General features: G+C 38.6%; 1 protein-coding gene across 1 annotated transcript in view; it reads left to right on the top strand.

Moving 5' to 3' along the window:
* The window catches only part of LOC103731666, a 151636-nt gene extending 133707 nt beyond the window's left edge, over positions 1-17929 (top strand). Inside the window, exon 4 of the mRNA XM_029562035.1 lies at positions 17482-17929. Within this exon, the coding sequence (XP_029417895.1) occupies positions 17482-17545 (64 nt within the window). The 3' untranslated portion in view covers positions 17546-17929. The remainder of the gene's footprint in view (positions 1-17481) is intronic.
* Positions 17930-18861: the final 932 nt, after the last annotated feature.

The raw sequence follows: 18861 nt of genomic DNA, 5'->3' as shown, positions 1-18861 counted from the left end.
TAACTCTCATCTATCTTTCTTTCTTTCTTTCTTTCTTTCTTTCTTTCTTTCTTTCTTTCTTTCTTTCTTTCTTTCTTTTCCTTTCTTTCTTCCTTTCTTCTCTTTTTTTGACAGGGTCTTACATAGTCCCGGCTTGCCTCAAACTTTCAACAATCTTGCTTCTGCCTCCTGAGTATTGCGATTTCAGTCAAGCACCTCCAGAGTCAGCTCCAAGAAGTCATTTTCTAAAAGCGTCCAACTGTGATGTATAGCTGAAGGGAAGCTTGAAGAACAAAACTTTCAACTATGTAAGAATCCTACTGTTTGTAAACCTTCTGAAACATTAAGAACATGCCATTAGAGTATGTACATATGGTCTCTAGCTATATGTGCAACATAATAATGAGTACATTGCTTCATTTATCTGATGGAAGACTCAGCAGCAAGAAGGATATGAGTTGGGTGAAATTGAAATCTGGTAACGTCTTTCTTTGATTAAAACTGGAAGTTGAGATTGAAAACACATTAGTGTCTTGAGGAAACAGTTGTGAGCATATGGTGTTGGCAGAACTTAGGGTGTGACCAAAGTTACATAAATAGCAAATATTTGATCTTCTGACTGTCAGGTACTGTATACAAGACACAAGATTTCTAGATTAGCTTCTTAATTAGTGTTGGCATGGGTTTTATTCCTTGAGTGCTCAGTCCATTTCTGTTGTAGAATGAAATGCTTGCTGAGTCATCTATAAATAAAATAGATGTACCAGCTCATGGCTCTGCAGGATGGGAAGTCTAAGAGCATAGCAACTGGCAAGAGCCTTGTCCTGTGCCGTAATACACAAAAAGGGCCCCAAGAGCTAGGAGTACAGGTGAATGCCACCATGCCCATCTAAAATTAGCTTCATGGGGTGGCTCATACCTGTAACCCTGGTTCTCAGGAGGCAGAGGCAGGAGAATTACCATAAGCTTGAAGTTACCATGGCTACACAGACTATCTAGACTATCCTGGGCTGCAGAGTGAGACCCCATCTCAAAAACACATTTTTTTAAAGCCAAGTGATGATGATGAAGATGATGAGGAGGAGGAGGATGCTTATAGTAGAAAGGCAGGCAAGCATGTGGAAGATGGACATTGAAACAGTGGTTCTGAGGGTCTTAGAGGCAAACCTGTACCTGGAGGGCACATTTTCTACAAAGGAACCTAGGGAATCTCAGGATTTGCTGCTTAAGACCACCAGGGGACTCTACACTGCATTCTAGTCAGTGGTTCTAGGCCAGCACTAGCCATGGTTTACACAGGTGTGGATGTACCCATCACTCTGAAGGGCAGAGCAGTAAGTTTCCATGATGTGCAAGTGACTCTGACTGCAGATATGTCTACCAGCAGCTGCAGTGGCCTCCACCTATATTTCAAAGGGGCCCCAGGCTGACTTGTTGGGAGGCAGAGCCACTGCAAAGAACCCTGTTAGGGCTCAGGAGAGCCATAAGAGGGAGGCTACTACACATAATGGAGCTGTGGGAATGGGACAGCTCCTAAAACCAGAGTCACGGGACCACTGGCGGCACCATATCCAGCCGTCTCCAGACAGGAAAGATATAGGTGTAACACTCAACCAATGAGAATTTCTAGAATGACTGCATTCAGTCAGGAGGGGCAGGACTTTCTGAGGCCTGAAAGCCTCTCTCGTGTGCCCTGATGTAAAGCATGGAGCCTGAAGAGCCTGTTTTTGGCATCTTAAGATTTCCTTTTCCTTCTTGGGTTTTGGATTTACTTAAGACAAGCTCCTCCTTCCTTCTTGCCTATGGTTTGTTTCGGGGATGGGAATCTTGATCCTATGCCTGCCCCACATTCGTATTTGGTAGTAGATAGATAACTTGTTTAATTTCTCAACCTTACAACTGGAGCAGGATGAATTGTTACCTACATCTGATTTAGATGAGACACTAGACTGGACTTTTGAGTTGGTACTATAATTAAGGCTTGAGGCTCTTAGGAGTTTCACATTTGAAAAGGCCACACATTTGGGAGGCTAGGGGTAGACTGCTATGGCTTGAATATGTCCTCTAAATCTCATGTGTTACAAACTTGGTTCCTAGTGCAACAGTGTCAGGCAATGGGGCCTTATTGAAAGTGGTTAGTTAGTACATTAGGGCTTCACACATAAGAAATGTCAATTACAAATGTTCTTTAAGGGGCTGGAGAGATGGTTCAGCAGTTAAGAACACTGGCTGCTCTTGCAGAGGACTCAGGTTCAGCTCCCAGCACCCACATGGCAGCTAACAGCCATCTGTAACTCTAGTTCAGGGGATCCGCTGCCCTCTTCTGACCTCTGCAGGCATTGCATGACACGGATGCACTTAACATATATGCAGACAATGTACTCATACACATAAACATAAGAAATAAAAGTGTTTTTTTTAAGTAGTTTAAGCTAAGAATTTGATCTCTTGTTCTCTCTCATCATGTGATGCCTTCTGCCTACCTATGATGCAGCAAGAAGGGCCTCACCAGGGTCTTCCCTTTTTGGACTTCTCCCTCTCCAGAACTGTGAAAAACAAATCTCTATTCTTAAATAATCCAGTCTCTGGTTTTCTGGAAAAGCACTGCACAATGGACCAGAACAATGGCCTTTTCAGGTTGACTTCTTTCACTTAATGATATGCATTTAAGGAGGACAACTCACTCCTTTTTAGTGCTAAACAACATTCCACTGTCTAGATGCACTGCAGCTTGATCCAGTCACCTACTGCATCTTAGCTGTTAGTATTGGCAATCAAGAGTAAAGCTGGGTGAGATTTTTGTAGAGATACATTTTCAGCTCTTCTGAGTGAATGCAAAGTAGCCCATTCCTGTATCAGAAAGAGCATATTCGGCTTTGTGCGTGTTCCAAAGTGACTCCATTATTGTGCAACCCACCATCCGTGGACAAGAGTTCTAATTGATCCACATCTTTACCAGAATTTGGTGTTGTCTGTGCTCTGGATGTGGGTCATTTTGATGGGTGTAGAGTGATATCTTGTTTTAATTTGCATTTCCTTGGTTCACATGCTATGAAACATCTTTCTTGGGCTTGTTTGCCACTTATATATCTTCTTGTTACAATCTTTGGCTCATTATTTGAATTGTTTTTCTATTGTTTTAAGAGTTCTTTTGCATTTTGGATAGCAGTCTTTTATCAAATATGTTGTTAGCAAACATTTTCTCCCAAACTATGCCTTGACTGGCAGTTTCATGACCACAAATAGCTGCGGGATTAGGAGACTCCCACCACTCGTTTAATGAGCTGCTGTTTCTGTCTCTATTATTTATTTATTTATTTATTTATTTATTTATTTATTTATTTAATGTGTATGAGTGTTTTGCCTGCATGGTTGTAAGTGACTCACATACATGCAATGCCCACAGAAGTCAGAAGAGGATGTTGGATCCCTTGGAACTGGCGTTACAACCAGTTGTTAGCTGCCATGTGGGTGCTAGGAACCCAGGTCCTCTCTAAGAACAGGAAGTGCTCTTAACCTCTAAGCCATCTCTCCAGCCCATAAAATTTTATTTTAAAAATGTAGGCCAGTTTAGCAATTCTTTCTTTCATGGATCAAACAGTTGGCATCATATCCTAAGAGTCATTGCCAAACCCACATCTTCTAGATTTTTCTATTTTATCTTCTAGGAGTTTCACAGTTTATAGTTTTACATTTTGCATTGAGTATAGTGATCCATTGGAGTTGATTTTTATGAAATGTGTGGTTCTGTGTCTAGATTAGTTTGGGGTGGGGCACATGGATATCTAGTTGTTCTAGAAGCATTTATTGAGAAGATTGTGGATTGAATTGCCTCTGCCCTTTGGTCAAAGATCAGTTGACTATTTTTATGTTGCTCTATTTCTAGGCTCTCAAATCTGTTCCATTGACCTACTTATCATTTTTTCATCAGTACCATACTGTTTTGATTATTTTAGCTTTATACCAAGTCAGGTAGAGTCAGTTCTTAGTTTTTTTTTTTCTTCTTTTCTTTCAATATTCTGTTGGATTATTCTGAGTCTTTATCTATATGAACTTTAGAATTGGTTTATTAGTATCCAGAAAATATAACTTGTTGGGATTTTTACTGGTAAAAAGAATGACATTTTGACAATATTGAGCCTTCCTATCATGAGCATGGAATACTTCTCCATCTATTCACTGAATACTTTTTCTTTCATCAGAGTTTATAGTTTCTTTATGTAAATCTTGTACCTGCTCTTTTTTAAATTTTAAATTTTTTATTATTTTTATTTTATGTGTATATGTGTATTGCCTTCGTGTAGGTAAGTGCACCTGTGTCATGCAGTGCCCTCAGAGGACAGAAGAGGCTGTAGGATCCCCTGGAACTGGAGTTATGGACAGTTGTTAGCTGCCATGTGGGTGCTGGGATTCGAACCCGGGTCTTCTGCAAGAACAGTCAATGTTCTTAACTGCTGAGCCATCTCTCCAGCCCTTGTACCTGCTCTTATATTTATACTTAAGTATATACTTCATTTTGGGGGTAACCAATATAAATGGTATTTTGTTTTTACTTTCAAATACCACTTGTTTCTTACTGTCATATAGGAAAGTGATTGACTTTTGCATATTTGCTTTGTGTCCTATAGTCTTATTATAATTTTTTATTTCAGGAGGATTTTTAAATTGATTCCTTTTATTTTTTACATAGACCATTATGTTTTCTATGACCAAAGTCTGTTTTACTATTTAAGATATAATTTATCAGATAATGTAAGTGATGTTCATAAAAGAGTAAATATTTTCTAAATAAAAAATTTAACAAAACAGGCTAATTTGCTATCTACATATAAAAGATGATTAAATCTAAACCAGTCCAATGAAAATCAACCATATATATTTGAATCACTACTCTAAAATAAGGACCACTAATTTGTATGGAATACAAATGCAAAAGAATTCTGTTCCTTTAACTAATTCAAAATCAGTTCCTGAGGGGAGATGGCCATATGTGAGCCTTGACTATGTAGCTATGCCAAGTTTATGAACTTGCATAAGCCATTTATAGGTGAAGTAACTTAGACCTCACCTATAAAATAGGGAGTTACCTTACGTGTGAAATGTTTACAAAGACATTCCTAGTTAACACTGCTTAATTCCAAGGGGAAGGTATGGTATAGACCCTCTTTATTGTCTATGTAGTATCTATATCCCTTGATTCCTTTACAACAGAAACCTCAGTTATATGTGGGTATCTGTCTCCCACCTCCATACGGCCATGACTATTGGGATATTAGAAATGCCATCATCAGTTCCAGGGGTGAATATGATTGGACTAAGTACAAATCATTCTTCTTGATGATGATTACTTCTGGAATAATCTTGGACTCATCATTTTGGAACTGATACGTGAGAAGAAATATGGCATGTTGGGAAGGTATACTTTTGGATAGAGTTTTCTCCAAAGACAGAATCACAAGAGACAGTTTCTCATATCTGCCAACTCTCTTCCTGAAGTAATCGTACCTTCAGAAGAAGACACCGATATTGAAGATGGTATAGTTAAGTAAGAACTGTAGTTCTTGAACTGATAATTAACCAGGTAGCTCATCTCTGGATTTTCTATTATGTCTTAAAATGATTTCCTTTGTTGTTCAACCTAAATAATTTAGGTTGAGTCTGTTAGCTGAATCATTATAATTTTTTTCTGGCTACATCATAATTATCATGTGGCCCTAACAGATTTAAGACATATAAGATCATAATGATAGAGCTGTTCCCAGGTGGCACTGGTTATTTTATTTCCTAAAATATGTGTGTTCAAGGGAAGGTATGTGTTGAGGGTAAGGTGCTAGTGAAGAAATCATAGGCTTTAGATCTTAAAAGGCAGATGGCAGGCAGGCATGGTGATGCATGTCTTTAATCCCAGCACTTGGGAGGTAGAGGCAGGTAGATCTCTATGAGATCAAGACCAGACTGGTTTACAAAATGAGTTCCAGGACAGTTGGGATAACAGGAAGATCCCATCTCAGAAACAAAAAAACAAAAAAAAAAAAAAAAGTTGGTGGAGTTGGATTATGTGGGAAAATGGCGATCATGTCACTTTTATCTGTTTAGCATTTTTTGCTGTTGTTCTTTTGATAGCATTTTAATTTTTCATTTGAGGAATCACTTTTCCTTTATCCCCAATCCATGTGATTTATGTGTAGGTGACTTACCCCCAGCTCCAGGGAATGGCAAATGACCTAGATTTAGCCACTCAGTATATACTGTACCCCTTGTCATCATGTTAATTTCCTGATAGAGGTGACAGTGAATTTAATAGTTCCATGTTGGTTTAATGAGACTCAGTCCTGGAATTTCTAGGGATAATTGCCAAACACCGTTGATTCTTTCCCTCTCGGGCTGTGAGACTAAAGAGATGGCAGGTTAGTGCTGCTGTTGGTCATCTTGATATCACAAGGAAAAGTGTGTCTGAGCACAAACAGGGGCGGAGAAAAGCCTGCCGAGAGTTGGAAGGATGGGGAGGTTAAATTCCAATGGCCGTTTCCAAGCTGCTTAATCTAGTTAGGGCTAAAACCAAATGTTCTTTTCATTTATGTGGCACAGTAACCCACCTCACCTTTTCCCTTAAAATAGTTGGTCTTAGATTTATTTACAAGCTGAGAATAGCTTTAAGGGTTAGAATTCCATGAGTACAGAATCATGGCTTAATATTTTATTCATTTGAAAATTTGAAGCTCCTATTTAAATCTCTTTTATTTATAGGAAAGGTGTTCTCTGCCTTCTTAAGTTCTGTGGCTGAAGCCTGTGAACTAAAGTTAGATTAACAGAGGAAAAGACATACAGGTTTATTTGATATTACTATTTTTATATGGAACAATGTGCCTTGTATAAGGAAGTGAAAATTCCAGTGGCTATGACAATGATTCAGGGTCTTGTATGCAGTTCTAGGAAAAGCAATAAATAACAGAGATGTGGCAAGAGAGAGGAAAGAGAGTTTTAGCTAGGGGTGGCAAAATATGGAAAGCAGGAAATATATGAGGGAACCAAAGGAAGATAAGGGTTATTTTAGGAAGGAATGTTTGTGATCTGTCATGTGGGTGCTGGGAACCAATCTCGGGTCCTCTGCAAGACCAACAAGTGTTCTAAACCATTGAGTCACCTCTTCAGCCCCCTAATAAGGGTTGTTTGTACAGACTCATTTTTTCAAAAGATTTATTTTGTTTATGTGTGTTTGTTGTGTCTCTGTGTGCTATGTGTGCCTGTGTTTGAGTATATGCAGAGCTGGAGGTAAAGGCTTTTGTAGGACCCCCCCCACCAGCTTGTTATGTGGGTGCTGGGATCTGAACTCTGGTCCTCAGGATTGCCCAGCAAGCACTCTTAAGTGCTGAGCTCTCTTTCCAGCCCAACAGATTCATCTTGGCATCAACCCCAGTACTTGCTCTCTTCAGGCACATTCCTCTGAACTACTTACATGATGACCTTCCCACGAGAAGGTCACATTTCCCACAGGAAATTTATGCCCTGATTTAAAGTAAAAAGCAGGAAGGCAGAAAGTCCTTCCTCAATCTATTGCTTCCCAATGCTTTCAGCTCAAAAGAATCAGTATACTTAAGTGACAAATTTCAGAATGACATGTTCTGATCCTTTTATACTCTGTCTCCTGTTTTCTCAAAAAGAGCCATAAAAGTACTTAATATTGATCCCTAATAGCAATTTCTGTTCAGGCTTACATGCTTATATCACAGAATGAAAGATTACAAGTGGGAAATGGGTGGCTAATTCTTTGTAACAGATATAAATAACATCATGTAAACTCTGAAATTTGTGTTCAATTCACTGTATACTAGTGCTCTGGTTTGAAAATAATTTGTGGTCCCCAAGGTTCCATTGTGAATAAAGGCTTGTCCCCATGGTTGTGAGGTAGTGGATCCTTTGGGAGGTGGGACCTAGCTGGAGGTCCTTAGGTCCTGAGTGATACGTTCTCAGAAAGGACTGTGAGAACCCAATCTCTCTCTCTAACTTCCCACCTGGCAATGTAAGTTCTTATACACACACACACACACACACTATAACATGACCCATCTACCACCTTCATCAGAGACTGACCAAATGGGGCTGCACAATTATCAACTTTAAGCCTCTACAACTGGGCTAAATAATTCCCCTTTTCTTTATTAGTAGCTTATCAGGCATTTCATGATGAAAAGCTGAATAATTCAATTTGTTCTTAATAAACACACACAGGGATACATAGGCACAGTGGTCTGCATGCCAATTCCTTATCAGCAATTTGGGTAATCTCTTCAGAGGATGGTGTGATAAGAATAGGAGGTAGGAATTGGCTAGGCAGTTAGGGTAAAAAGACCCCAAAGAAAAGTAGCCAGTTTCTTGGCTAAAAGCCAAACTGTCCTTGGGTCTCTTAGCAGCATACTCTGTTCCAAAGGCCAAAAATGTCAAAAGTATTTGGGAGCTCTTATCTAATCCCTAAAAGATTTTAGGGTTACCTCTTCAGAGGGGGGAATGTTAGAGTAGCAAAAAGCCCCACTAAAAAGAAAGAAAGAAAAGAAAGAGGAAGGAAGGAAGGAAGGAAGGAAGGAAAGAGAGGAAGGAAAGATGTTAGAGTAGCAAAAAGCCCTATTAAGAAAGAAAGAAAGAAAGAAAGAAAGAAAGAAAGAAAGAAAAAAGAGAAAGCAAACAAGCAAAGTTGTTTGTTGAAAAAAGTGATGGGGAGATATGGGAGGTGTTGGAGGGGAGGGAGTGGGCATGGATTTGATCAAAATACCTTGTATACATGTATGAAATTCTCAGTAAAGTTTTTTTTTTAAGTTAAAAAAAAGACAAAACCAAAATATTGCAGATGGTTTTATTAGCAGAGTCACGTTTGTGTGCTGACTAGTTAGTCTTCTTTCATATTCTTACTACTCCTAAGGAAAAAAGCCCCATTCCAAACATCTTATATTTACTGTATAATCCTCCTTCCTGCTGGATTTACTTGGGATTTAGTTCCTGAAGATAGGCTCTAAAGTTTTTAACTGAAGCTGAAAAACAAATAGACTTTAGATAGCCAGGGTTTCCTCTGAATTACAGAGAAATTCCTCAACTACATTTAAATTTTTTTCAACAAGAACCAATTCAGGCTGGGCGTGGTGGCACATGCCTTTAGTCCCAGCACTTGGAAGGCAGAAGCAGGTGGATCTCTATGAGTTCGAGGCCAGCCCGATGTACATAGTGAGTTCCAGATCAGTTAGGACTACAGGGATACAGGGAGACCCTGTCTCAAAAAATAAAATAAAATAAAAAAGACACACACACAAAAAGAACTGTTTTGGAAACTGGAGAGATGGCTCAGCAGTTAAGAGCACTGGCTGCTCTTGCAGACAATCTGGGTTCATTTCCCAGTACCCACATAGCAGCTAACAACCATCTGTAACTCCAGTTCTAGGGGATATGACATCCTCTCTGACCTCTGCAGCATCACATGACATGGGTGCACTTATATACATGCAGGCAAAACAGTCATACACATAAAATAAAAAAATTAAAAAATTTTAAAAATTTAAAAAATAACCATTTCAACTCCCAGTATCTACCCTAAAAGGATATTCTGAATCCTATTATCTGCATATAAAATATTGGAATAGTTTTGTCTAATGTTATTTACAAGAAGATGATTTCCTGGGGTTTTCGGTAATGACACTGTATCTCTTCCCCCAAATCCCAGGATAATCCTCTCTGAAAACCTGGTAGACTTTATAGAATTATTATGCCATTCAGAGTGCTCCCAGGGCTTTGAGCCACAGAAATTATTTTCTTAATATTATAAATTCTGAAATGCTCAGGAGAAGGACACAGTTTGTTTCTTGACAGTCTTGTTTTATTCTGAGAAGACAGCTTTGGATCTAAGAGGTGGATAATGCTGCACTCACTCTTGCATTTTATGCCATTCCCAGTGGAAACTTAACAGGGATTTGTGGCTGCAAACATAGCTTACCTGGTCTTTTGTCATTCCCAGCAGCCTTTGCCTATTTCTCAGTATCTGAGGCTCCTGTTCCTAGGTGTATGAGACAGGGAAGCCATCACACTGGGATTAATAGAAACGATTCTTAACTGATTTGACTCTAGACTTGCTCTATTATCATGCAGTCTCTCAGATTCCTGGATGGTGCTGCTGTTAGCAGATGAGGTGGAATGCTCAGGGAGACCCATGGCTCAGACACAGGAGCTCTAGGCTTCTTTTCTAGAGTTGCCCTTTTAGGCAGACCCAAATAAAGTCACCACTAATCATTTGTAGGTGAGCAAGGAACTGCTTTATTCCAGAGCTGACACCTAAGAACTCAACACTGCAGAAATGGGATTGTCATGTGGGAGGTAGGAAGTATCATTTTGAAGCCCTGACACTGCTCAGCTTTATATGAAGAGCTTGCAAAGACATTAGAGTGTCTAAGGGAAGAGGAGAGAGCAGGGAGGAGAGATCCGAAGGATACATAGGTAGAAGGGCGCTGAATTCGGATCAGTCTGCTTTATAGCTTTGCCAAACACTGACTCTGTTTCAGTAAATGGTTAGAGAAAAACATTCTTGAGTTTATTTCTCTCCTCCCTCAATGCCTGGCCTGACTGAGTTTTTCTTGTGGTTGTGATTTGAGTTTGCTTGTCTCCTCTGTGTACAGGAACAGTTTCATGATGAGAGTGGTTATAAAGTAGATCAGGGAGTGAAAACTAAACAAAAATGTTCATATTTTATATCAAAATATCTATATTGCTATGATGAAGAAACAGTAATTTTCTTCTTATTTAAATGGAGCTTATGCCCATAAGACAGCCCAAGAAACCATTTTCCTTGTAGTGATAGATAAGGATTTCTCTGACTGCTGGCCCTCTATCAGACCTCTGTTTACAAGGTCCAAAGTAATTTAGTTGTCTGGCTGATATTACTTGGAAAAAGTAATTGTCAACATTTTTGCCCTATGGATGTTATTATTAGCATATAAATTAACTTTGAAAGCATATTCTGATTAGTGCATAAACTGAAGCCCTTAGATAAAACTGGGCACATAAAATTTCTCCCCGCACAAAATGAAGAAACTTCAAAATGAAGAAACAACTCAAGATTCTGAAAACAAATGAGACTGCCTCCCTGGGTCACAGAATTTCAAGTCATTTCTAATAAAAGGTATTCTTTAATGTTTGGGCAAAGATTTCTTGTCAAACAGGTCAGCAGAAGTCAGGAAATGCCGTCTTTGGAAGATGAGCCTACATGCCCAGGCATGCCAAGTCCTGCTTAGCTGTTTAACACTCATGTTCTTCTTGAGACCTCACAGACTAAGGAGTAGATTCTGCAGGAAAGCACGCCTGAGAGTATGCTGTTCAGTCTATGAGAGTAAAACTCACAGGAATTATTAACAATAGTTATACAGTTGTGAGTGCTTTAGAAGCCCAGGAAGTGGATCGTGCCTAAAGTCTGGTGAGAGAGTGTTTAAGGGTAGCATAGTATTTCTAAAAATACTTATAAATGTTCATGAGGACTAGGTAGTAATTTTTCTAGAAATCATTGATAATGTTAATATTTTCCCCTCACATGGTTTTTGGAGTTATTTACATCCTTTTAAAAATCTATTTATATTTGAAAAGAAAGGCTCCATAACAGGAAATGTAATGAATATCCATAATAAGTACAAGCCAAATGAACAAATATTAACTTTTATCCCCATTAGATTATTTTTCTTTTTAATAATCCCAATGTTTTCTTTTCCAATCTCTTTTTTCTTCCTTTTCCTAGAGATCTGCATACGCTGGTGTCTGAACCTGAATTTTATTTTGTATTTGCACTTTAATTTATGTCAGATGGATTTGGCTTGACATGACTACATCCATCTGAAGTCATAATTCCATGCTCCCCAGTAACTATAGTTGCTTTTTGTCTGTATAGTTTTGCATCAAACTGAAAAATAGTTAGAACACCAGGAGTATGCCTGACTCTGATATGAGATTAAAAGGATCCAGGCACATTCCAGCGAGGACGAAGTCACTTTTGTTCTCATCAATGTATTCAGTTGTCTTTCTGACACAAATTTCAGAGATCAAACTGGGCTGGTTGCTGCCTCCCAGGATCACTCCTCCATCAGTGAACACCCAGTAAAATGCATTCTTTGTGATCCTAGATGTGTCTGCCTCTCTTCAGCTTCATAGCATCAAGGTCTGTCCTCATACACTGAGGACAGTATTCTGTAACATATTACTTTAACATACTTTTGTGATATTCTACATAAATGGCTTACACCATTTTTTAAAGATTTTGTATTAAATTTTTGTGTATTTCATATGGAAACTTATTTTTATACCCCCTTTGCCTTTGGCACCCTCCCATACCATCCCCACCCCTCCACTGGAGTTCATACATCTGTGTTAAGGCCTATGTAAAGTTAGTGTCCCCAGATGTCCCTCAGTGCAAGTTCATCCACTGGGATCTAGTCATTCTATTTAGAGTCCCTCCCTTTAAGAAGATCAGCACCTCCTCACCTAGCAGTAGTCAGCTGCCAGTAATTCGACTAAAATTGGGGCCTACTGTCCATTTCCACAGTTCTGTGCTGGGTTTTTGCCTGCTTAAGTTTGCATGGATCTTGTGTATGCTGACACCATTGCTATAGGTTCCTGTGAGAGGAGTCCCAGGAGCCTCTAGGACTATTTCCATATGGGACTTGAACATTTTTAAGAAAAGTTGTTACGTTTTCTTTTTTAAATTTTTTTCAAAATTACTTATTTTTATTGAATGTTTATGGGTGTTTTGCTTGCATGTATGTAAGTGCACCCATGTCATGCAATGCCCATAGAGGCCAGAAGAAGGTGTTGGATTCCTTGGAATTCAAGTTACAGACAGTTGTTAGCCATCATAAGGGTGCTGGGAACTAAACCCCAGTCTTCTGCAAGAGCAGCCAGTGTTTTTAACCACTTAGCCATTTCTCCAGCCCCAAGTTGTTTCATTTTTCTATTCATTATTGTTAGTATTTTTTTTTTTCTTTTTTGGTCTTTTTGAGACAGGGTCTTCCTGTAGCCCCAGCTGTCCTGGAACTCACTATGTAGACCAGGCTGGCCTACCTCTGCCTTCCTCTGCCTCCCAAGTGCTGGGATTAAAGGCGTGGGCCACCATGCCTGGCTATTGTTAGTATTTTTAAAAAATATTTTATTTATTATTTTTATTTTTTATGTGTATGAGTATATTGCCTGCACGTATGTGAATGCACCCATGTTGTGCAATGACCATGGAGGTTGGAAGAGGGCTTCAGAGTCCCCTGGAACTGGAGTTAAGGATAGTTCATAGCCGCCATGTGGGTGCTGGGAATCGAACCTGGGTCCTCTGCAAGAGCAGTCAGTACGCTTAACTACTGAGCCATCTCTCCAGCCCCTCATTATTGTTAGTATTTAAGAATGGTGTTGACTTTTGTCTATTGATCTAAGATCAGATAATCTTAAACTATAATTTTACAAGTTATTTCAAGAGTTTTTGGATTCTAATAGGAAAATAATTGCATAGTTGAAAAGTGAAAATTCCATCTCTGCCTTTCCAAATCTTCTTTCTTGTCTTTTTTATGAAAAAAAATTTTATGTGTATGAATACTTACCTGTATGTGTATATGTATGTACACCATATGTATGCCTTGTGCCCCTGGAGGCCAGGAGAGGTCATCAGATGCCCTGGGATTGGAGTTCTAAATGTTTGTGAGCTGCAGTGTAGGTGCTAGGAATAAAATCTGGGTCCTCTGCAAGAGCAGAGCCATCTCTCCAACATCCCCCTCCCCTTATGCCCCTTTAAAAATTCTTTTATCTTGTACTATGCCTCTGACTAGGAACTCCACCTAGCTCAGGGCTGAATAATAGGGTGATTGCAGTACCATGACATTTTGTTTCTTATCTTAATGGAAATCCTTCTAACTCTCAACATTTAGATGAAGGTTTGCTGTTAATTATTAGTAGACTCACTTCACTGGGTAGAATAAATTGCTTTCTTTACTCAATTTTTAGTCGTTTTCTGTCCTTCATTGAGAGAAAGAAGCATGTCATTTCTCCTCAATTTCTTAATAGGATAACCATATTTTATACATTTTTGGTGTTAAATAATCTTTGTCTATGTGTCATGCTTCATTATTTTAAAAACTATTGTTTTTCCTCTTTAATACTGTTCTGTCACTATTTATTTTATTGACTTATCTTGAAAAAAAATTTTGTTTGTTTGTTTGTTTTATGAGACCAGGCCCAAGCAGTCTTCCTGCCTTAACCTCCCCAGAGCTGGGACTTTAGGGATATATCACTACTCACAGCTTTGTCAGTTTTTATTTTGGTCAGTGTCTTTATAAGTTTGCTTGTTTTGTTATTTTCAGTATTATTTTTACAAATACTCTCTGAAGATTGGAATTGACAAAATACTTGGTACATCTCACATGTACCAAAATGAATAGAAAAACAGAGATATCAGAATGCCCTGTGACTTTGTTCTTGTTGTCACCGATGTTCTGGCATTTGGGCCACTCAATCTATGTTGCAGCATGTAAGATATCCTATAAATGTATTTGAAATCATTTTGTGAAATGTATGGTTTTTCCCCCTCTCTTTGTTCCACAAAAGGGCAGCTATTGTTGAAACATTTCTTTGTTTGAAAAAAAAAAGACATTCTTTGGCATTAAACTATCCAGCATTAGGGAATTTTCTGGAACATTAAACAATTATTGATAGCCAGCTATGCTGGTTTTGCTTAAATGAAAGTCAGCACGAAGCAACAAAATTGTTACATCCAGCCAAGAGCAGGGACACTCATTAGGTTACCAGCATACTGGGATCAAAGGGAAAAACTTTCTCAGGAAGCACTTGCCCTGAAAGTTAATCTCTTTTGAAAAATGAAAATGAAAAAAGATAATATTGAGGTATATTAAGAAAGGAAGAAAGCAAAAAGGAAGTTCTGGCTATTTGGTGGTTCTAGACCAGGACCACTACCTAAACAAAGTGCAGAATACACACTGCTGTGCAAACGCCCTGCTTTGAGTACTCTCACTTATATACAATCAGAAGTAGTGTATTGAAGGTGTGCCTTTGATAGAAACTTTGTAATTAAAGTTTGAAGTTTGAGCAACTGTAGTGATAGAAGTAGTAATGTTTAAATCCTTCTACACTTGGGAACAAGGAGTTCCAGAAAGGACCACCAAGCAAAGAATAGCAAAATGAAAAGGATCTAGGCAGGGTAAGAGCAGAGGCCACCCCTTTCATCCTCCCAATCCCTTAGTGACAATGGGTTCAAGGACACCACCAGTACTCCATCTAGTATTTGTAGCCTGTTGCATTCTGTAGATGTTTAGAAATCACAGTGAAATAATATTAGAATACATAATATATGCAATATAACATGACATTTACCCTTTTATCACCAATATAAAATGCTTTAAGGCATCCACTATGTGTAATTAATTCCCATCTCCTCTTTCGTTTAGAATGCTATTAGTTCTCTGTCATCATCTTTGGAAGAATGAGAAGACATTGCCCATGTCACTTTTTGGTGGGGTTTAGCTTCTTGTGGAATCCTCATCAAGAGAGGCAGCTGAAAGCCTGTCAAAGGAGACTGTGCCATACCTGGATGTGTCATGGATTTTGCTGATATACTGGGATATGTCAGGCTATTGTTTCTTGGTGCTGAAATTTCATTCAAAGGCATCAGAATAGTCCTTAAAGTAATGACTTTGGAACCAAAAGCGTATGTCTTCACATTCTGGTTCTGCTACGTCCAGGCTATTTGATTTAAGGAAAATTACCCCTCCCCGGTTGTGGTCACCGCCAGCAGCCGCTCCTCTGTTCTCACTGGCGTCGAGGCTGCTCCTCCACTTGCCCTGGGCTGAGGCCACTCTTCTGCTCACCTGGCCCTGAGGCAGCTCTTCTGCTTGCCCTAGCAGCTCTTCTGCTCACCCTGTGCTGCCTCCTGTTGTCACTGCTTCTGCCAGTCCTGGACCCCAGGCCTGGTGAGGAGACTGTGTCAACAGAGACACATTCAGACACAGGAGACCAGGTTCAGTGCACAGATCTAGTTTATTGCAGGAAGGCACAGGCTTATATAGGGGTAGTGGTCCAATCACAGCACAGCAAGTAGGATACCTTATTAGCATAACAGACTTAGCATCCTATTAGCATAACAGACTTAACATCCTATCACAGAATAGTGGGTAGGATGCCTCATTAGCATACTGAGTTTCAGATTACAGAGCCTGCATTCCTGGAAACAATGTGACCCTGACTGTTGCAATATCTAAGTGTTGAATTTCAAGGGTGGTGGTTAGGGAGTGGCGAGCTCTAGGCATCAGTCTCATGATCTGCCAATGGAAGTAAATGTCACAAGGCATTTCTTGTGGCTCCAGTGGTCGGGCTGTTGCCTCGGGCCTGCTGTATGGCTGTCAATAAGACTTTCACCCTAGGCTCAAGCCTGTCTCCACACCCGGTAACATGTATAGTCTATCTGACATAAGAACAGTACTTACCTTGTAGGGTTGCAGACATATTTTCATGAGACAGCATGTGTAAAGAAAACATCACTGAGCACACTGTGCCCTGTGAGCATCAAACAAACCTTACTGTTAACCTCTGGATGTGGCAATCCTGAGTGCCCTACTACAAGCTTTCCTCTTGGAGAGATTGAGAACAACAGAGAAACATTACCTATGTCTCCTACTGAACCATCTGCCATTGATTTTTCAGGTATACATCCTGGGGAATTGCTAGAGCCATAAAATAAAGGAAGCAATAATTCAGCTCTGACCACTCAACTGCTGAAATAAAGGGACCTGAAATTTTACACCCTCTTGGATAACACAGAGAGCCTGGTAATAGGGTACCTGTTGCTGGTTTCAAACCTGTCAGCTGAGGGGGAAGGGACATTTAGTATGCAAGAGGGATTTCCACTGCCCATTAGCACTGTGTTCTCCTTGAGTTCTTGTCATAACCTGCAGAGGTGTTTTATGAAAGAATTAACCCCAAGTAGCTTTTGCAACAATCAAATAGCATGCTGTGTGGAAGACTTACTCATTTTATGCATGCATTTTACTGCTCTGCAAGACAGAGGGAGGAGAAGATAGGAGAGAGAAAACATGATGTGAGACAGCAATGTGCAGAGAAGATGGAGAAGTATATGTTAATTCTTCCTATTCTTTTTTACTTTAACCAAGTATGTGTTTTCTAAGTGTCTTTTTATCAAACTAGAAAAATAGTACCTCAAATTAAGGAACATGTTTTTATTTTTTTCTGATTATGAAATAATATCTATTCACTATAGAAAAAAAAAGTACAGTAAAGGAAAATACTTTAATTCCCCATAAAATTACTAACCAGATATAAATATTTGTAACATTTTAGTGTGTCTCTTTCTAATATGCTTTCTATGTATGTATGTATGTATGTATTTTATTGAATTTTATAGCTTCCATTTTGGGGATTAATATTGTTAGATGCAATTCTCCACATAATTAAAAGTTCTTTTTTTTTTTTCTTAAGATGGGATCTCATCATTTTTCCTAGGCTAATCTTAAACTCGGGCTCAAGCAATCCTCTTCCCTGAGCTGCTCAAGCAGCTGAAGCTGCAGCCACTTGTCCCTGCACCAAGCAAGAAGTCTTTGAAAGAAAAAATTGCTCAACTCATCATACTGAATGAACAGTTCATACAAGAATGAACTCCAAGTGAATATGAGATCTTGATGTTCAAATTAACTATGGATGCTAGAAGAAAACAAATGATTTCCTCTATAACCTGGATGAAAAGAATGCTATTTATACATGGCATAGAATTCCAACAAAATGAAAACCCAGAAGCCAGTGAGCTGGTGGGTAAAGGCACTGGCCACCAAGCTTGATGGCTTCATTTTGATACCTGGGATTCTCCTCCCTCCCACAGTTGTCCTCTGATCTCCATATATATGCCCTCCATGAATAAACTAATTTAAAAATGTACATAATCAAATTATTTTTTAAAAATCTGTTTCATTTTATAAAAAACAAAATGTTTTCATAATAAATATAAATACATAAATATACATGATGAAAATTATTTTTTTTCATTACAACAGCATTGACATATTCAATAACAATTTTCTGAGCTAAGATGTATCTTTTTCAAAATTGGCTATAAACTTTTAGTTTTACAGTTGAATTGTTACAGTTATACAATATGGTACTCAGTATAAACCTGATAAGACATAAAATTGAATGAGGTTTTAACCTCTAAAAAAGATCTCCATTTCATTATTAAAGTACACAGTTTCATACAGAAAAATTCATTTTCAATGCAATTGACATGAAGAAGTTTGCACATGAGTTTCTAATCTCTATATATCTGATTATTACTAGTGACAGTCAGTTACTTTCTGAGTTCCTTGGCATCTGAGCATGGATATAAAGTCATTAGGTAGGTTTCAATTATAATGTTTTTCACATCTAATTATTATTATTTTTTAATCACTATTTTTTTAATTTTTAATAACTACATGATTAGAAGAAGCATTTCACTAGAGATTTAACATATTCAGTAACATACTCCAGAGCAAGAGTATATCTCTTTCACAAGTGGGTACAAGTTTCTAGGTTCACAGTTGAGTTAATACAGTTATACAATATTGAACTCAGTATAAGCCCTGTAAGACATAAAATTGAATGAGTTTTTAACCTTTAAAAAAGATCTCCATTTCATTTTAGAATATATTGTTCCTTGCAGAAAGACTCATTGTTTTTGCTACTAACACTGAGATGTTGGTGCATGTATATCTAATCTGTATGCATTTGATTATTACTAGTCAAAATCGGTTGCACTTGGACCCTTGGCACCTGTATATGTCTATGAAGTCATCGGGTGGATTTCAATGGTAATGTTTATCACCTCTA

This window comes from Nannospalax galili, unplaced genomic scaffold, assembly GCF_000622305.1.
Source record: "Nannospalax galili isolate Female #2095 unplaced genomic scaffold, S.galili_v1.0 scaffold74, whole genome shotgun sequence".
NCBI classification, from domain to species: Eukaryota; Metazoa; Chordata; class Mammalia; order Rodentia; family Spalacidae; genus Nannospalax; species Nannospalax galili.
Note: the sequence above shows the minus strand (reverse complement) of the source record. Positions and strands in the feature narration are given on the sequence as shown.